Here is a 22,112-nt window from a genome sequence, read left to right as displayed (position 1 = left end):
ATTACTGGTCCGCAGAAACCCATGCTTGTCGTATGAGGCGGCAACGGGATTAGGTGGCTTGCTGACCTGGTTGACACATGTCATCATACCCCAGTTGCGTAGATAGATGCTCATGGTGCTGATCACTGGATTGTTTGGTCCAGAGTGGATAATGTTGCTGGGATATTGCTGACTGTGTCTTTTAACAACAAAGTGAACCCAATAGACACGAATAATAATCAATGTACCATTGCCGAGATACTATGTAGATACAATTAGTCGCGTGGATCTGACAGTCTCTGAGGTGAACAACGGGGAAGGTTCTATGGATACACAGCTTCTTTATTGTCATGTCAGCAACGTTTTGGTATAGCCGCTAACACTGTTATCAAGCAGGCACTGTTAGCCGCTATACCCTTACGTTGATGATAAAGAAGTTGTATGTCCATAGCACTTTCCCCTTTACTCATCACAGCATTTTCAAGTAACTGCCATTCATCAGGAGACTTCCTGAGACAGACTTGAACGATGGTTCCAGCTTTTGAACCCTCGGTGTCAGTACAATGCAGAAGGAATGCAACAGTAATTCTCAAATTAGACGTGCATGTTATCACAGTGTATCGGTAAGAATTTTCATTAATTCAGTTTTCGTTATTGGCTGTCAAATTATTGAAAGTAAAACGGATAATATGTCAAATGAGACGATTCATGACAGATGTGAAAATACAGAAAAGATCAAACGAAAAATATATTCAAGACACTTTTTTTCTAGCTACACCAAATCAACATGTAAGTCTATGGAAATAACGCACAGTGACGAATACTTATGTCCAATGACTACATGAAAGGCGGATTAGCCGAATGGTGTACAACATATCACGGTGCTAGAGTGTACCGTGCCTATCGTGGCTCCTGATGCGGATTCTGTGGAGGGTACTCAGGGCACCTTCCGCATACATTGATTGTAAACGTCATTGTACCCATAGGCGGATCCAGAGGGTGTGTGCATGTGTGAGTTTGCCTGAGTGGTGTGCGCGCGTGCGGGTGTGTGCAGGAGTGCACGTGCAAACCATAGATCATGAACGGTTCCATACGTGTCAGCGTCTCAAAGTTTGTTTCATTCGTGCTTTTGGCTTTGGTAGTTTACGATCATTTTTCCAAAATTCTCTATACGCCTGTACATTTCATGGCATGACTCCACCGTTGGAATTAAAGCGAGTAATGTGATCGAGGGTTCAGGCTCGCTCATGATGCATGTCATTGCACCCTGCCTACATCAGTTGCTCGTGATGTCAGTCACTTAACCGTCTGATCCAGACTCGATTATTTGCAGACCACCATCAGATGTCGAGAATATTGCTGAGTGAGCGCTAAACAACATGAATTCAAAGAAGTAGAGAGGATTTCTATGATGAAATCAAGGCGCCGTTGACCCCGAAAGAAATTGCTCAGTACACTCCTAGTGACATACATTTATCGGCGACCTAATGTTGTCTTCGTCTCTTATGACAAAACAGGTGGCACTTATCTGACTGTTATCGGTGAATGAGTTATGGTTTTACACAGCTCTTATAGCTCTATTCCATCAGTGCCACAAGAAACGGTTTCACACATGTTGCCTCTGTATGGAATGGAAACCTGATCCTCTGTGTGACCGACAGCAAAGCTACCCAACCGTTGTTTGTTCTTGTCAATGTTATAATCACATTCCTGGTGTATGCAGTGTCTGAAATTTACACATCCATTTTAATTGGCAACGTGGCTTGGGAGACTAACACAGAGTTTTGTCTGTCTGTACTCATTCACCTGCTGCATGTGCCAATCATAGAGTCTACCTACAAATTTGATTTCTCTCCAGCAGCCTAGAGGTCGTACACACGAAGATTGTCTGGTCCAGACTCGAATTGTTTACAAACAAAATCGTACAGCTGTAATGGTGCTGAAACAAGCATATACTCATGGCGTAGTCATTACTGAACAGTCGACTCGGCCTCCAGCAGACATTTCTGATGGACGCGGAGAGGGTTCTGACGATTTCACTGCAGTCACTTACCTCTGGCCAGAAAACAATCTTGTTACGATGAAAACACGACACATATTAGTTAAAAAACCTTTAATTTCCCGCTGCAATGTACAAATGTTTCCAATGGGAGTCCATCCCCCGGATGATATATACTGTGCATATCAAGAAATCGACATATCAACTATGTAGGTGAACAACATCTCCAGCGACGATGTCCACGTACAACCAACAGAACAACGTGATGAACAAAACATGAACACAAAACAGTTCAGGTTTTAGTCCGGTTATGGTACGAGCCTTAAAGTGCCAACATGACTCTATACACATTCTCTACATTAAAATGTCAATAAAGAAGAACCGCGTTATCTCGGAGACTGGGGGACGACATAACAGTCGTGTTGCCTGCAGTTCGGCACATGAGGAATACTGATGCCAGCTATACGGTACAGGGACAACAGGGTTACATCATTATATAAACCTAACGTGTGCTTCTCACCATATATTAGCTCATCTGTTGTTTTTCGAGAGTAACCGCATTTGAGGTTTTTGTTTTGGAGGGACAGGTTCTACATTTCGCTAGAAAGACCTCTTCTAAGGTTTTACTTTTCGTTAGTAAGACCGCTTCCCAAGTTTTACTTTTCTTAACTTTATAAGAACATCAACATTCAAATGATACACGAGTGTTTTTAATCAACTGAAAAATTTCGTTTAAGACTAAACTCACAACACAAATGTGTTCCCTGGCGGGACTGAAAGCGCACGTATCACATGAGAAGACAGACGTTCTACCGCACGGCCACCGGGCCGACGAAAGTAGTGACGTTAGCTTATCTACTTATGGTTACTGTCATTAAATTGATTTTACGCCGATTGGATAGTGCTTCTTCAATCTATGGAACATTTGAACCCTTGTAAATCGTACTGACCACGTGTTTAAAGTTTCTTGAAACCTGCCTCGAGATGACAGGCCTTGGTTGATAAATTGTATACGCACACGAACATAGACAGTGACATTGTCACGTGACATTAACATGAACATGAACAGAGATATAACACCAGTGGACGGCATGTTTGAGTTCTAACATCTACTGTGGAGGTCGTAAACACAGCCCCGTGTAGACTGTGCATGTCTGTCTTCTACACTTGCTGCCATTCACAAATACAGTCTGTCACAAGGCTGAATGGTAATCAATGGATCGGCATCTCACAGACATTCCCGATGGCTAACGATTAAACAAGGGTGTCCAATCGTGACAGCTAGCTAGAGTATGTTATTGTAAAGGAAAGGGCAATACCGAACCACCGTGTCCGACGAAGCGATCTATGACTGCTTTCAACTGTCACCTATCGCACCATGGATTCCCAAAACATGTCTGTTTTATTGAACGCGAGTTAACGTTAGCCTTCCCCATTATTCGAATGTAGGTCCCTCCCAGAATACCAAACGCCAGACTATAATACATTTATGGATGAGTGGAAACTCGTTCAACCAGATCACTCAATACATGTTAACGGGTTTCAGGACATACGAAACACAATATGATATTTGAATCCATATACTGAACAGCGAATGAACCGTAGTTTCGAAAGAATGATATCTCACATGTGTTCGTGTCTTCTATTTGAAAAGCTGACAAAAAGCCAGAGTTGCGTTTCTTTTGCTGTTAAGTATATGTACGGATGGTGGGCGCTTGGAGACACAATCGAGATTAATTTGCCCGAGTCGTCGTGACTCTCGTGACCACACCTTCACATGCTTCTGTCATTTGTGATTTGTCAAACAATGTTTAATGACACAGAATATATACAAAGTCCGAGTGGTAACGTGGAAAGGCCATCACAATGAAATAACTATAATACATATTTAAAGGCGTGAGCAAATTCAGGTGAGCTATAGCCAGAGGCCCTCATGTATACCTCATGCATAACCCTACAACAGCGACTAGTATAGCATTTGATAATGATATATTTCCCATTCTTTGGTTGCTATTGTTACCAATCAGTGCAGTACCTGCACATCACAGCTAATGACCCGTGTAGTACTGGATATAACGAACCATTGGATATCACGAAAGGGGTAGTATGTAGTAGACCTCAACGACTTCCGCGCTTATTCCTTTGGTAAAACACTGGGATAGTTGAAGGCCAGCTTAACTTACACTGGCCCGTCTACCAAAAAATAACATATGGATCGTGGACTGTGAAGGAGCCTGAACTCAAACTGGCGTTGTAGATCAGGCAAAATATTTTCGTAAACTCTTCTCCGTGAGCCTACACGTTAAACTTCGAGTTTTATTCAGGGTGCAGTGTGTGAAGCGTATAGAACTATCTACAGCCTTGATATTGCTTGAGTATTGCTATAAGCAGTTCCACCTCAATATTTCAGTACCATGGAATCCCTTTAGTTGCAGTATTCTATTCTTCATGTTAATATGATTGCATAGTGTCCTTGGTATCGTTATATCTAATGCTGGCGGTATATAGAAGCTCCCGTATTATATACACTATGTACAAATGCACCAATAGTGTGAATATCTATAAATATGCTGTACAAATGAGACCAGTTAGATAGTTCATACAGGTCGAGACAATACCTGCGTACATCACACAGTCCTGGTTAGGATATCCTACAGTAAACAATGTCCTCATTTTCCAATCATGTCTAAAACATTCACTAGCAGGAGAAGTCTGGGGACTAAACAAGTTGAACTCCTTTGGGTTGTCACATTAAGATCACTAAGTGCATATCGTTAAAAGTCATGATTTGATGTTGGAAACATTAACTCAAAAGGATACAGTAGTACAACTGAGGAGTATTTACTTGCTGATATTCATCTCTGCTGGGACATGCCATGTCAATGTGTAGCGTTACAGACATATGGACATACTCCTTTGACACACATACTGACATATTCTCAAGTCGATAGCATGCAGTGTATTTCCATCCACAGCTCTGAGTCACGTGCACACTGGCATCCATCTGAGATCTGGAATACGAATATCACGGATGCCACAACACAATAGTTCCATTCACCGAACATAACCAACCTTCGAGACAATACCGGGAGAAAGAAACCTTGAGTATTAAGCAATGTCCATTGGATAGTTGCTGCACAATGTCGTGACGAGTGCCCCGTATCCATAATATTTCCGCGTGTCATAGTTCGCCCCTAACCCTGTAATTTGTCCTGCATGCAAAACGTCATCTATGACATTTCTGGGCGGGTGTAACGTAGTGGAGGTATTTGTCAGGTGAACAGTACCTCGCTGCTGTTCAATATCATACATACAGATCCTCATTCGTCACATTACCGGGCACGCGCAACTCATCTCGACATCCGTTTAACTAGTAACTCCGTGTCTTTTTGTCTTGCATACACAACCTCAAGCTAGACATGGCGTTTTGGAGCAATTGCATTGTATCAATCATAAAACCGAGTGCATCGTCATATATCGTTAACAGCTTGCATTCGTTGCGCAGTTGCAACACTTGATGGTCTCAAGGTATCCCTTGGAAGTCTAGAAGGTTGTCCAACACAGCCGGGTACTGATAACTAAATAGGTTGTAATCCGGGTAGTATATCTTCCATAGTCTTTGTAGATTTTTGGGAGACACTGCCTTGTACATGGTCTTCAGTAGTTTATCCTGATATGTGAAATTGGTCATTCCAAGAGGACCTTTTATTTTGGATGCAGCGTTTATTTTCCTGAGGACGTGGTTCACGTCATCGTAGAGGGTCTCGTATTTGCCGATATAGTCGTAGGACAAGAGACAAGGGTGACACTGCTTGTAGTATTGCTGCCAGTGCTCGTTGAGATTCTCCTCCGAATGTTCTGAGTCTATCACGAACTGAATGAACTCACTAAATGTGACGTCATTTCCCTTCTGCAAAGACTCCTTGGTCGGTTTCTTCCGGTACTTTTTCACAATTTTCCGACCGAATGATTGGTGGAAATATTTGCTGTATTTTGCCTCAAACTTAGTCTTGTACGATGAAACTAATCGCTCCATCGGTTCTCGTACAAACATTATTTTGAAATAATTCTGTATCTTTTTTTTGCGCTCTGCTGGTGGAAAGTCAATTAATTTTTTCAAATACTTTCCGTATTTTGAATGTACGTCCGACCCTGATATTTTCAGGTGAGACGGGACCTTCACTTGTCCGGAAAGAAACACCAAAATTCGCCTCCAGTCGGTCTGAGCAACGCCGGGAATCTGACAATATAGAAATTTGTGTTTATCGTCCACGAGTATCTGGCCAAGCTTGTCCTCTGTGATGGTTGATGGGTCTGGAGCTCTAGGCTTCAGTTTGCTACACCAGTGAGCCATTGTCTGCACTCTCTCCGCTCGCTCTTTGAGAAAAGGGGTCAGAGTTGTCTCCCCCTGCAACAAAAATTAATAAGTTAATATAAATCACGAGAACCAAAAAAATATTTTAACGACTGAAAAGCCACTGGGATTCTGTTACGAAAGGAAGCATCAAAGAGTAAACACTGCAGCAGCAGATCTCTTTCTGACTGGCCACTTGGGTATGACGTGGGTGCTACAGATTTTTCAGAAGCGAAAATAACTGATTCTAATCCTACCCACCTTTCGAATATTCCCCTGAGTCACTACTCTCTGGTGGCTAGAGTTGTTGATAAATGCTGGAACAGAAATCATCATCATCATCATCATCACTTTCATAACAGTAGTTTTAGTCCGTAGTAAAGAAACACTGGCGCCATCAAGACAACAGTCTAAATAATAATAATAATAAATATAGTTAGCCATTTTTGGGCAGAATCATACCAGATTTGTACACATTTAGGGGACAACTCTGCCCTTTGTCTCACCTGGCTTCCTCATGTCTTCCTCCTTCAGCTCCCTCATCACGATCAGGTGAGAATCGTCATAGCGTCTGTTGGGGTCCTGGGACTCGAATATACGCCAGTGGCCTGAGGAGACACAGAAGATCCGTGAACAGAACATGCACACTAAGACATTTACATCTACCTCCACCCAGACATGGGCTTCCGGAATGGCTAGTTACATTGCACATGTTCACATCGTGAGACAACCAACAACAATAATTCTTCACACATCTGGCCTAATTTCTGCACGTCACTGTTAAACTATTTTTGCTGCAGGATTCATAATTGATTCAGATTTAAATATCACACTGAGAATATGATTTATGTCGGAAGAAACGGTTTTCAAAACTAAGGATGGAGTTTTTGTAAATGTCCCATGACGTAATTACATCAAATCCAATTACAAATATGAAACCACGAAATTGGGAGCGGGCCACTGCCAGCAAGTGTTAAAGGGTATTTAACAAGAGAATTTCAAACATTTCGAAACACTACAATGTAAGGGAGTCTGTCTAGCCATACAAGAGAAACGTGTTTCACGTCTCGTGGCAGGTTACATCCATGCAAGCCTAAAACAAGGCTGCTCTAACTAGCAAATAACGATGTTTACTGAGAACACATATCGGGCTAAGTGGTTCGCATTCCCCATATCCCAAGCGCCATCTGTCGGTGAATTCTCTGAAGTGGAAACCGAACCAAAAACTGACTTCGCCAATGAACCGTGGGAAACGCACTGCTTCATTGAGGTTCGTCGATCTCTACACTAACTGACTCTCATAACGTCACGTTGTCAGTGGCAACAGCGCCCAACAGAACGTCCGAAAATTGGTTCTTGTGGTGCGTGCGAAGATGCCTAAACTTAAAGGAAGTGTATGGCTGTAACATGAAGCTGTGATAAGAATTTCAACGCGTAACAGACACGGTTCAAGGCACTCCCGAAAAAGTCTGTCCTTTAATGACAGTTTGTTTCCAGTCACGACTCAGTGCATGTGTGAGTATGTGAGTGTGTGAGTATGTGGGTTTGGGAGAACGTGAGTATGAGAGTGAGTATGTGAGTGTGTGAGTGTGAGTTTGTGAGTATGTGAGTGAGGGTATGTGGGATTGTGAGTGTGTGAGTATGTAAGTATCAGTATATGGGATTGTGAGTGTGAATATGTGAGTTTGTGAGTATGTGAGTGCGAGTGTCCGCATTTGTGAGTGTGAGTATGTGGGTTTGTGAGTATGTGAGTGTGAGTATGTGGGTTTGCGAGTATGGTTTAACGCCACGTGTAGCAATATTCAAGTACTGTCGTGATGGGAACACAAGGAATGGGCTTCCGACATTGCACGCAGTTGAGTGGAAAAGTCAACATCCATCCATCCATATATAGGGACGAGTATGCAATAATGAAAATTGTATATATCCATGAACCATGTACCATGAATAAATGAGACCGCTGAAACGTTCTACAACTCGTAACGGTGTAGAATATTCCCATAGACATTCACACACTGACATTCAGCGTTCGTTCAAGGTCAGCAGCGCATACCGCTTACGCAGTAATCGCATTAGCGGCGATTGAAATATAGATATGATTCACTTATATATATCAGGTAATTATCAAACCGCACTGTTTAGGGTTAAAACCAGAAAGGTATTTGCGAAACGTGCAATCCAGATGTATTTTCAAGATAACTACATGATGATCGTTGCTTCCTTCGAGTTGAGTGTGATTAAGTATACCAGGGCACCAACACATGGACACTTCCGAAACACACTTGCTTCGTGTATAAACTGCATTGGTTAAACCACATCCTGTCGTGATGTCTGTTGTTAACTTCACATACTCACAAACCAATCTGGTCGGACATGATACAAATACACATGGAGGTGTATGCACGACTATCCCAAATAGAATGACCTTGCATTTATCCTGACCTCTACCTTAACCCCAGCGAGTGTTTCAAGAATATTTTAACATGATGATTCAAGAGAATCAAGCCCAAACAATTTTGTGTTCTTTTCAAGAGATTCTTGGCTATAGGAACGCCTTATTCATGTGGCCTCAAAATAGCTTTTATGAGATGGCATTCATTTTCTGCTGTTATTTTGTGCTTCTCCTGGCAAAATAAATATAAATAAACATCTAAGTCAAGTCAATAAAGTTTTGATTTTGTTTATCAGAATCACTGTCAAAATCACTGCAGTAAACTATGTTTATAACACGTTTGCAACGACACGGCGGATATACCGAACTGTCGGATTAACGAAATGGGGGATATATCAAACTGTCGGATACAACGAAATGAGGGATATATTTAACTGGGGGATATAACGAAATGAGGGAAATATTCAACTGAGGTATATAACGAAAAGACGGATATGTCGAACTGTATTTGTTGTCCTGACAACAAGCTGTTTAAATTTGCATAACGAACTTCAACGGTAAAGAAATACAATGTGTGGTATTTTTTAGTAATTACCGTAGTCTACACCCTGTACATTGACAACACTGTACCCAGGTACACTTAAGTCTGCATGTCGTTTTGTCTTCTACTGAGTAGCAGTACTGTGAAGCAGTTTTGTAAATGAATTCAGCTTCGATGATATCTGTCTGCCTGAAATAATTCAGGTATTCAAAAACGTCTCCATTGTGCAATATTACAGTAACGGGTGCTAGTCAACAGAGTAACCTATAGTTAAATGGATATGACACAGTGACTGTTATTCGTATTAACTGTTATTCGTAAAGGGGGACACGGCGGGGGTTCGTTTCACCTCAGTTACGTACGAAAAAAAGATACCTCAAAACCAGGAGATATAATACAAATGTGTTCGCTTGAGTAACTATGGTTTCACGCCGCATTTAGCAATATTTCTGGATTATCATGGTGGGAAGCACCCAAACTAGAATTCGCACATGGTGCTCATTAAGAGACTCAAACCTAGGTCTTCGGCGTTAGGAACGAACGCTTTACCGTCTATGCTACCCCAACGCCGAATATTGATTGAATGGTTTGCGTGTTTGTAAATGGCGCCGAGAAGCAAATGATATTCGAAGTTGATCAAGAGGGTGATTAAAGAAAGGTTTTAAAACTTGTACTTGGGACAAGCTTAGGAACATGCGCCAGTGCATGGATTCAGTAGTATGCTGTTGGACGTGCTGTTGTTGAAGGTCATGTCATTACAGAAACACTGACAACCTGATGGAGCAGCTGCCGGACCGTGTCGAGGTCAGTATGTTCTAAGTATAACGATATAATCTACAGTGCTTTGTGGATACACCAACACGCACCTACTGCTCGGGTCATGAACAGACAGCCAGGGTTAAAACATCCACATCCCATACAAATATACCTGACACTTGGTCTATTGAGTGCTGAATGAGGCCACTCCCTTTTGTAGATACAAGGATAGCAGCTTTAAGAAAACTGACTGGCCAGACAGAGGGGCTGTGTCTGCCTAATGGCCTACCAGGGCAATCATGGCTCGGTGAACACGTGGTGGGCCGGAACCAAAGCCACCACACTGATGTGTGACTGTGTTTACTGAAGCGCGAGACTTATGAACACGAACAAGAACAGATATGGGAATGAGAATAGATACGATGTAACATTCAGTACGGTCAAACGCTTTACAAAGAATGTTAAAGTTAAGGATGTTTTGATGACTGGTAAAGGACATAACCCTAAAGCTCCACTGCAGAGGATGTGCTTGATATCTGTTGCTTACAGTCGCACCTGTAAGTGAGATCAGGATGTTCCAAGTTACAAGCATATGAACAATTTTGGTACCCGACTCAGTAAATTAGATGAAATAACAGCGTCAAATATGACGACACATTTCCGTTATCAAGTTATGGGTGAAATTTGGAGCAGAGGCTATGCTTGTTCACCTCCCAGATGAGCGTTAACCCTTATGAAAACATGGGTTTTATTGTATGAAAAGTATACCCTCGGTGCATTCCGTTTTGGAAGACTGACAGAGATATATTTTAGAAGAAGATGTTCAAGCAATTACAACCTGGTAACCGACCCTACTCAAAGACAGAAATACACAGACAGGCACTTAAACCTGGAGCTAAACAGGGAACATTTCAACAACCTACAGAGTCTTCTAACTACAAAGAAAACACGGCAGTTCTTATCGCCTTTAGCACCTGTAAGACTAACAGTGTTACTCGTCACGTGGAAAGATGCTACCTGTGAGAGAATGGTTTGTGGTAGCTGATAACGATGATGACCTAGCTTATAAGCTACCTGCTCAAGTGACAGGTTATTGCCCGAATTCTGGACATTTTCTATCACTGCATTGTTTCAGAGCGTTCTCGACGATACACTAATAGGTGCCCACTCGCAGCACACCGCTCACACACTAGGTGACTTGGGAAATGTTCTTTGTCCGAACTAGTGTTTTCAAACGGTTAACGATTAAACAAATGTACAAGTAGACGCAATGATAGAGTTAGGTTTAAGGCAGATTTCCGTTTCAGTATGATACCGGATGACATCCCAAAGATCCATCACATGGACGTTAACATTCTTACTGTGGCTCAATAGCAATCTTCAATCTGCGGATCCTGCCATGACAGATTGAGAAAACTCTTCGCAATGATAAACCGACAATTGCATCACTATTCTGAAATTTGAGAGCTCTAAAGAAAGCGGTACTCCATTGTATGACATCTAGTAAACCAGCTGCTGGTATGTACATGTCTCTAGTAATTTCAGATGAACTAACGATTACTTTAGGACGCAATCTGTAACACGTACACATGTACTTATAATTGTCCTGGTTGTGAGGTATTATGGTAGCCAGATGACCTAAGTCATTTCATACTGTTCACTGTGTCAGCGTGACCGTAGGCCACAGTAACATAACTTTAATTCTTTTGCCAATTGTATGTGTTTTCGTCAAGCAAAGACGACAGGAAATGGTATTAGTATCCATTGTTCCTTGACCCATCATCACAGCATCCCGTTACAAATGTAAGGGACATCAGTCAACCCCCTGTCGTGATCCTGATGATCTAGGCATTCATTTTGATAAAAGAGTTCTACGCTCAGGGCGGTTATTCTGGTTATATTACTCATATATGGAATGTATCTTAACATGAGGATTGGCGGTTGTCTTGAGTATAGGTTTTCACCAATATCGCCTGATGAATGGACGCTGAGCGGAGTCTGGGAATTTCACGAATGGCCTGCTCATGTCAACGCTCAGAAATAAAATGTGGAAAGTCAGTGTAATATCTAATGAGGTAGTCACGACTTTGGGATCGTCTTCGGCGTGGATAAGTTGGCCACTAAACAGATCGCCGTCTACATTTACCAAGGGGGGATAACTATTATTAGTATGAAGGAATAATACCAGTCGTAGCTATAGCATGAATAAGTCAAGGCCGACTTACCTTTTCGTTTTTAATTCATAAAGGGAGGCAACCGCGGCTGGTAGAAAGATTGTTGCGTCAACTCAGTGAATGACCAACAACGGATAACGAAGAGGAAATAAGTTATCCAGAAACGTCTATACAATGAAAGCATGAAGTTGTTATCCATAAAACATGTCAAGTATTCATGTTCCTCCGAACTTTAAATGGCTTTACAGTTAACGATTTCATCGTAATCAGACAACAAAAGACACATTTTTGTCGTTAACGGAAACTTGAATGTATAAGGAGGTGGATAAATTTCATGAGATGGTTGCCACTTCAGTAACGTGATACCCCTGAGATTTTGAAAAGACTCCTTTTTGCCGATAGTCTTTTAAGTACACTATGGCGGACAAGTAACGATCAGGACCGGGTAACCATGACGTGGATATCATGAATACAAGTATCGTTTCCATAGATAAAAATTTTGTGACGCATATTTTCTACTGTCAGATCTGTGCTGAATGTAGGTATTTTGCTTGCTTGTCATAGTGTTACTCATCGCTGTTAGAACCACATCTTTCCATATTCACGAGCTCCCCCGTGCGTACGTGCCTGCCTGGTGTCTTATAAAGTGTTTTGCGCGCTGTGTGTGCGTGTGCGTGTGCGTGTGCGTGTGCGTGTGCGTGTGCGTGTGTTTGTACCGGGTTTTAACCTCGGCCAGCTGTACTCTCATAACGACAAGCAGTGTTACTGAATGGACGTTCTGTCCCACGAAGCTATATCGAATATAAGGTCACTCAATATGGGAAACTGGTGATCTTTTGGTCTTGACCATACATAATTTGTTCGCATACGTTTGTCTGTCTGTGTAAATATAAGCGTGAACGTAATATGATTACAAATGGTGTGTCTGGCTCACAAATGTACCTCTACAATACAAACAAAGAAGTCTTTCAGTAGTCAGCGTCCACGCCCTAAGAGTGTGCTGTGCGGTGAACGAGGACGATTTGCTTGGGATGGGACATCGGGTCATTATTAGAATTAACAATACTTGTTTGTATGTGTACTTTACCTCAGTCACGAGGGAACGATGGAATGCGCGAGATGGAACCTATAATTTAAGGAGCATAACATGAACGTTTCATGACGTGCGAGTCATGACGTACTGCAATATCCAAACGTGTAACAGCTTTGAGGTTGTTTGCGTACGTCTTTCGCCTTTAACATTCTTGTTTACATCAACATGCCTCATGCTGCCAACCCTCCTTTAACACTCTTGTTTACATCAACATGCCTCATGCTGCCAACCCTCCTTTAACACTCTTGTTTACATCAACATGCCTCATGCTGCCAACCCTCCTTTAACACTCTTGTTTACATCAACATGCCTCATGCTGCCAACCCTCCTTTAACACTCATGTTTACATCAACATGCCTCATGCTGCCAACCCTCCTTTAACACTCTTGTTTACATCAACATGCCTCATGCTGCCAACCCTCCTTTTACACTCTTGTTTACATCAACGTGCCTCATGCTGCCAACCCCCCTTTAACACTCTTGTTTACATCTCCATACCTCATGCAGTCACCCCTCTTTTAATATTCTTCAACATCAACAGACACCATGTACCCAGCCAGCCCTCCTGGGCCACTTACACAATGGATAGTTAGCGTTAGTCAGGTGGGAATCCCACAGTAACATCAATATCACGAACATGGGGACTGACTGACGCAGAAACATCGAATTAAACAGATCATCAAAACATGCCCGTGTGCTCGCCATAGACAACAGGGCGGCCATACATTCGGGTCATCGATATCCCAGACCGACGCCTGCCAATACTGATGACAGTCAGCTTATTGTAGTGACAAGCCATAAAGGCATATACCGACACGATTCTCACGACAGTACAGGTCTTCGAAGAAAGCTATTAAAATATTTCAAAGGGTATAGAGAAACAGCGATAATCCACGGCGGAGGGGGCTACTTCAGTGGTTTCCTCTACGAAGGCTTTCTATGGGTGCGTCTCTTATCTTGAAGACAGGGTGGTGATACGACATGTATTTCCCTCACTATCCTGGTGCATCTTAATACACATCATCATCTTAACTGTAACAAGTACCATGATTATTACATAAATGTATTTTTAATAGCATGTAATGATATTGCTCCTCATCACGACACTCTCAATGTATGTTCTCCCCTTATGAATTGACTTTTGTGTTTGACGTGACAGTTTATGTTTTTTTCCCCGAAAGTAGTCCACTCGTGAAATACGTAAATGTTATCCAAACATTACTTCTTTGACAGACAACCAGTGTTCGTGGAATTCACAGATATTTCTGTCTCAAATTAGTAGGAGTTAACACTACGAAGCAAACCTTTTGTTATTCAAATGCCAAGATGATATACCTCTTTCACACCTCAAATTCTAGCCTCTTGCAGTTCGTCCTCTGGGCAGACAGCGGGTGTGGGTGTGGGTGTGGGTGTGGGTGTGGGTGTGGGTGTGGGTGTGGGTGTGGGTGTGGGTCGGAGCGTTGACGCGGGTACTGATGCCGTGCCACTTAACATGACAAACCCTGGTTTAAGATGGAATACTTCTTTAAGACGCGGAGAACAGTTCGATTTCGGTTATATATTTTCTAAGCAATGCTACAACACATTAGCTACAACACATTTAAAGCTGGTAACAAGTTTAACTCGGGCCAAATTGTTGGCCAAGGACACGTTCTGTGACGAGAGAGCGCTTCAACCACTGAGCTACCTTACGGGTGTAACTTCCAGACCAGACTGTAGTAATCCCGCACGAACACAGAACACTCGATAATTGGGACACCCTCTTTCCGGGCAGCATGGGTGATTGAGTCGATACCTATAATTACAACTTCACATTTTTCGGAAATTTGATTGGTAGAGCCTGTTTTATACCCTTTGAATGAATGAGTTTGGTTTCAGCAGTTTCCATTTATATGACGGCGGGGGATACCAGAAAATGGGCTTCACACACTCATGTCACAGGAACTGCCTTATGCAACCGATTCTTGACGGGACTAAAGGGATCGGGTGGTCAGACTCGCCGATTTGGCTTATGTAACTCTAGATTGAGTAAGTTGAGTATTGCTGATTTGTCACTGGATTGTCTGGTCGATATTCGATTACTTACAGACCACCACATAGCTGGGATATTTAGAATGCAGATTTAAACACTTAGTGTCAATCTGGGCATTACTTGTAAAGCTTCTGTCCAGGTAAGCAGGTGTTCACTGTATTTAACTAGCACCAGCGATCACTGTATCACTGTTTGCCTTCGTACACCATCTAAACGCTACCGTCTAGGAATATTCTTGTAGGAATGTTCATCTATGGTTGTCGTGACTGTATTTAGATAAGAAGCTATGGGTGGCCATGCATACATTATGTGATGACAAACATTCATATACATGACGGAATCCCGCAGTCAAAAGAACCTATCCATTATCTTTTTTTACGTCAGCACTACGGGAGATAGCGCAGGGAGACGTGCAACATCTCTACTGCCAACGTTGCTGGAATTCGCGGCACAGGATGCTGGTCTGAGACAGACGCCGAATAATTAGTTGACTAACAGGACTGGATATTTATTTTCTTTGTCAGTGTATGGTGTTTGGAATGATCCATATCGGTAATAGAAAATGTACCTTCTGACAAATTGGACAAGACTTCACTTGAACATAAACAATGTATTCTCTCTATTCGTGAACATACGTTTCCAGTATTCACGTGAGGTCACGCTGACCTAGACACTGATGTACGCATGCACCAACCACAGCACATCCGAGACGTTCCACGTGGCATGGAAATGCTATTAACATGGCAATGTAGGCACCGCCCGCTTTCAGCTCGTCCGTGAAGAATTAAATCCCAACCAGCACTCCCAGTATATGTTTGTGACCAAAATGAAGCCGGCATGCGCAGATTCTAAACAACGCCAGTGTGAAACTTCTGGCTGCAATCCCATTGTCCAAGTCAAAAACTGTGTCAATCTCGATCCAGATTTCTCAAAGAAGTGTATTAAAAAGGAGTAATTGTTTATAGTACACGATCCAGGCAGGCTAATTTACCGATGTGTTCTCTGGAAGCACTTACATCACGCGTGGGACGTCCCCATCCCATTTTTGAAAACCGTAGTTGTCTTAAAAAGGCGGATCCTAATAGACGCAGATCCAGTCCAACGTGTCCGCATGAAACCAGCACTCTCATCCTACAGAGGTTACTCGGGACACATCTTCCTACGTAACCTCTGTACTACTACGTACGGCCATGCTTCTCGGTTCTTGTAAAATCCCCTACGGCCAAATATCTACCCAAACCGATCGTGTGTTACATTGATTCAATATGGCGGCCGCCATGGAACTGGTTGATCAAAATGCGAAGGATAGATTCAGTATTTCATGTTTAACCGAAAAGCAAAAACTGACGAAATAGAGGGTGCATGCATCAATCGACAAGTTGTTCCTGTTGATGTGACAACTAAGGCATTTAATGGCTAGCTTGTCCGTTGTTGACGATGGGGTGAAGACGCCACTGATCCGCCTTTACACGACTGGGTTCTGTCTAGCGTTTGTAGATCGTGCTGCCCCGAAGCATATGAAAATTACTAAGGCCTTACTAATGATCACTTTTGAAACAAAGCTGCACAGATTAAGGAATTGATTTCGCTAGTACTATATATGTACATTAACGGTATGAAATTCGCTGACCCCGACCACTCTCTCGCTCATTGAGTGTGTCAGTCTGGTGACCTTATTTACTAGTATTACGGTAGACAAGCAGAATGAGGGGACGCCTGCACCCACTGCTAACCGTATGGAAATACTCGAAGACGACATTTGGCCTGTTACTCCATTCAGAAGCTACACCGGATATTACGTCTGCGGGACGCCTGCTAAATGCTGATCTTTGTTATAATAAGTTCTGTTTACGACGCATGTGTGCGAAAAATTCTGATTTCCTTTCGGTGAATCAGTGAAATTCTTTTTCTCCAGTCATCTCGTTTTCGTACACAAGTAAATTATGCCTGACTTAACCTCCGGTTGACCAAAATTGTGGAATCCATGAAACGCAATACGTTGTGAAATTAAAAGACGAAACGTTTTCGACCTGTGATAATGAATTGTGAACACGGCAATCCGTACATTAAGTCTGACGTAGATGTCGATTAAGCTAAATTGTGGAATCCTCAAAAATATGGATTCAAGGTATAAAACCGAATCTTTCAGAAGTTGTAAACATGAGAATATGAGACAACATGGGTGACAAAGAGTTGTTTAGTCTCACTATAATGCTCTAAACACCCTATTCTATTGAATGACGAGGAATTGTTCGCGGTTCAGTCTCGGTATGCCGGGCTCAATATTAAGATGTCGTGGGCTTGGAAGTGTTGGTTTGACAGGTGAATTGGAATGAAACATATATATATTTTCGCTTGCTGGAGCAGCTTGCAGGACCACACGTACTGTTTATTATAGTAGGCGATGATAGTTATACAGGCTAGAGTTAATGTATGCAACAGACTCTGTAACTCCTGTTTCTTAGAGGAGGGGCGGTCGGTGGTAATAGCAGTTGGAGGAGAGTGGTGAAGTGTTGTGATGGTGCCTACATAATGAATATTCCGCGCATATGGAACAACGGAGATGTGATTAGAGGCTGATTAGAGCGGCTTTCTAGGCCTCGAATGAACGTGCTCACACACATGTAGATATAGCAGGGGCAGAGAAAGATCATACCAGTTGTACAAAAGCGTGTCGGCTTATAGACCGAGGAACGGCCACTGACGCTGGCGGGGTCGTTGTTGGCACGGGTACTACAGATATGTACCCCAGTTACGTTTCTGTATACAGAAATGTACCCTAACCAAAATCTGAATACAGAAACGTACCATTGGACGGGTCCATTCTGTCGTTTTCTTGATTTGAATTGTCATACAGTTGTATTAGCTACATTTGATTGCGTTATATAAGAAACGCCAAGCGCCAAGACAGAAAGCGGCGAGGTAGCCTAGCAGAAAAAGCGCTTGCACTTCAACCCGAAGCGTTTCATCGATTACCAAGATAGCTACCCATTTATGGTATTGCTAACCACATGGATACCCTTAGAAACGCCAACATTTACAAATGTCAATGAAAAATATGAACAAGATGAAAGTTTATAATTTACCTTATACTGCAATACTAGTGACTGAGTGAGTGAGTTGAGTTTTGCACCCATTTCAGCAATATTCCAGCCATATCACGATGGGGTACACCAGAAATGGGCTACACACACTGTACCCATGTTGGGAAGCGAACCCAGGGCGGGCTGTTAAGTCATAGCAACTGGAAATAACAATGATGTTTTAAGAAGGTAAGAACACTAGGTACAAAGTTGTATGCCCCACGTTCGAGGAGTACTAACCGATAAAACGTAGAGGTGAAATGGGAGTGCATTTCTGGCACACACGACGATGGTTTCTGTAATGAACAATAATTGATACGCGTGAGCAGATGAGAGTAAAAACATACTTTACGGTTATTACCTAGCGTTTACGGCCCAAATACACGCCAGACGGCGCCTTGAGATGGCTAACACGGAAGTTCAAGGGGTGACCCGATGACCCATAATGTACTTCCGGAATGTTAAGAGGGGAAAATTAGCCGCTTCCCGCCAGTGTGTTCCAGTCCGCTGCATCTGCTGCCGTTAACGCACTATATTATCCGATATCTGTGTCAAAGTGACACTTCATGTTTGGCAAACGTGAAGCAAGAATGATAGAATAACTAAGTTGAGAGTCGAAATACAACCCTATAAAACAACCTGAAACAAAACGGGCATTCCTGAGATCTTGTTAAGGTAGAGATAATGGATTTGTGAATGTCTTGCAGTCGATTTCCCGACCGACTTTCTAGCATCTTCTACTGACGTAAATTATTTGTTCATAAACGCATAGTGACATATTTTTGAAGTCGTGAATCAAAGAATCAAAATCAATCTTTATTTCCTACTGAAAGGTCGTAGACCAATAGTGCAATAATTACTGGTGTGTGTGTGTGTGTGTGTGTGTGTGTGTGTGTGTGTGTGTGTGTGTGTGTGTGTGTGTGTGTGTGTGTGTGTGTGTGTGTATTGGTGTTTGTGTGTGTGTGTGTGAGGGGGCGTGGCGTAGTAATGCATTCTTCCTGAGAAAATAAGCTTTGTGAATATGCATGGACAAGCTTTCTAAATATGTTATAATGGAATTATTTCGTATACTGCTTACGGGTTTGAAATGTCACATTTGCCATCCTATATATATTTCTAAGTCAATTTTCGTAAGCTGTCATAACCGTTTTGTACGATGTACATATGGGTGTGTATCCGATACGTTTTAGTCCATGCTGTATTAAGATGGAGAGATAAAGTTCAAAGAAAACAATTTTCCTTGCCTCGAGTATCATATTTCCTCTTTTTCTGCTGGCATTTAACAATAATGAGTATATGTTAATGACGTAACATCCGGTTTGACACAGAAAAGGTTCGCTTGCAGTCAGCTGAGGCTGGTGAGAGTTGCACTTTAAGATCTGAGACGTCTTCAGATATGCTATCTTGTTTGGAGAAGAGGAACGCAAGTCCGGAATGTTAGTTTTGAGGCAGTTCTTAATTCCTAGCGGTTTTTGACGCAAACAACAGGTTTCAAGTCGGTTAACTCTTTGAAGCTGAACAACCTTGAGACAGTTCCAGAATTTACCATTTAAACCAACTACCGAAATAGAGTGTGTTAAAGCTCGGAACAAAATTTCAATTCAATATTTAATAAATCAGTCCATGTATTAGATGAGTGAAATGTGAAAACGGTGGCAGTAGTCTCTATATTGACAACACATCGTAGACTGTTGACGAATGTGAACTAATGAAACATGGAAAAAGAGGTATCTGTCACCACTGCAAGTCAGTGGTAGTCACGTAATTCATATCATCAATAAAACACCCAAAATATTTTAGCAGATCATTCATTTTCCGACTTTGGGAAGAAAAACTATGTGCGTCCAATTGTAAAACTGTTTGACAATTGAGCTCATGGTTCATTTTAACCCTATACTTCAGCCCAGTAGGGTTAAACGGCACATGGAAAGATATTATCGCCCCTGATGGCTGACATAGCAGATAAAAACGTCCCAACAAAACAAACCCTCTCCTCATGTGTAGCTCGCCAGTAGCGTAACGGGACACCAGAAACATTCATAATAACACAGAATACCGGAAGGAGAAAAACAAGACTGGTCTCTCAATGGCTTGGGGTTTTTTTGCCGCTGAAAGTGACGGGTGTTTTTTATCGAATACTTTTAAGTAGGGTCATTTATGTTTGGGTGTATGTACTTGAAATACAATATACTGTATTTCTGGCGGTGTTCAAATTGCTAAGCATAGTCCATTGCAGGGCCGCTGGTTTAGTTTTGTTCGAACTTTGCCTTGATTCATTGAATAACAGTTGTTGTCTGTTATGTTTAGTGTCAACATACGTATGGAATTTTGAGGACTTTTGTTGGTTTTGTGTCGATAACAACCTGATAGTCATAAATAGTAAAACAATTCTCTTCTGAAACCATTTACAATCTTTGAAAGCAATTTCTGCATGTTTTACAAAGTATAATATTTTACAGGTTACCAGTTTTTGTTACTGAATACATCTCAGCACTAAGGCAACACATCACCCTTTAGTACTGCACCATTCTCCAGTCACTAGAATTCTTGACAACGTATCAGTGTAAATTCGTGTTATCAGGCCAGGTATCTATAGATTTGTTTTACTTTCCAGATCTCCCAGTAGAGTAACAAATCAGAGCGTAGGAACAAATCTCCGCTACGTTGCAGTCATGCGTTATGAAAACATTCCACAGTATTACGTCAGATCGTCTATACCTGAAGCTTAACTTATCTATAATCTGCCTTGAAATTTTAAGCTGAGATCAATTGATTTTCGACAGTCTTGAGGTGAGTCGTGTTGATACACGCTACCAAGGTATGTGTTATTGGGAGTTCTAATTAGCTTTCTATACAAGCACTTGGAAACTACGTGTTGGCCCACGAACACGTGACATCGCAAGTGTCTGGGGAACTGTTACGATCGATAACGCTTGTTTTGGGTTTATAACAGATTGTCATATCTGACACACACGCGGTGTTCTGGGGTCATAGTTATTAACAGGTCGGAATCCGTGTGTTTTTATCTCCCATGATAAAAATGCCTGGGATAGTTAGTCTGGGAACTGCAGCGTGTGCGTAGCCTCCGCTATACGTTGATTTACAGCCATAACTGACTGTATGACAGCTTCTGTCACCCCGGTGAGCTTACCGCTGTCACCAGAGAAAGTTGCTACACATTACCTGCCTGGTGAACGTAGGTCAGGTAATAATTGCTCGCCCGCTCCTCGGGCTAATCATTGTCTTGAGAGTGAAAGTGTTGGAAGCAGTTTATTGCCATGCAATTCAGGCAAGGAGGTTGATTCGGGGATTGCATGAGACGATCTTGAAGTAACAGAGAATGGGGCTAATGTGTACGAGGAATAAGTCTTTGTGTGCATGTGCGTGCGCTTGAGTGAGTTAGTGGTGTGTGGGACAATGGGTTTGCTCAGATTCATACCCATACTTTCAAGACAGCGTATAAAACCACCCGGGAAATCATAAATGGGTGATGATGATGATGATGATGATGATGATGATGATGATGATGATGGTGGTGGTGGTGGTGGTGGTGGTGATGATGATGATGATGATGATTATGATGATGATGTGGCTGTTGGTGTCGGGGGTGTTGGTGACAGCAGTGATGATAACGATAGAACACCATGGTCTTAATGAAGGTTATTCTAAGATTTGAACGCCCACCCCAGCCCATTCGTGTAAATGAGAC

General features: G+C 42.2%; 1 protein-coding gene across 4 annotated transcripts in view; it reads right to left on the bottom strand.

The window, feature by feature from the left end:
- Window positions 1-2,077: 2,077 nt before the first annotated feature.
- Window positions 2,078-22,112, bottom strand: part of LOC137298919 (carbohydrate sulfotransferase 11-like) — a 63,409-nt gene continuing 43,374 nt past the window's right edge. For all 4 annotated transcript variants that reach the window (XM_067831294.1, XM_067831295.1, XM_067831293.1 and 1 more), the window contains 3 exons: window positions 6,839-6,940; window positions 6,594-6,649; window positions 2,078-6,386 (listed from right to left, as the gene is read on the bottom strand). In XM_067831294.1, the coding sequence (XP_067687395.1) occupies window positions 5,502-6,386; window positions 6,594-6,649; window positions 6,839-6,940 (1,043 nt within the window). In that variant the 3' untranslated portion in view covers window positions 2,078-5,501. The remainder of the gene's footprint in view (window positions 6,387-6,593; window positions 6,650-6,838; window positions 6,941-22,112) is intronic.

The sequence above is a fragment of the Haliotis asinina genome, chromosome 10, assembly GCF_037392515.1.
Source record: "Haliotis asinina isolate JCU_RB_2024 chromosome 10, JCU_Hal_asi_v2, whole genome shotgun sequence".
Lineage (NCBI taxonomy): Eukaryota > Metazoa > Mollusca > Gastropoda > Lepetellida > Haliotidae > Haliotis > Haliotis asinina.
This window is presented reverse-complemented; position numbering and strand designations above follow the sequence as displayed.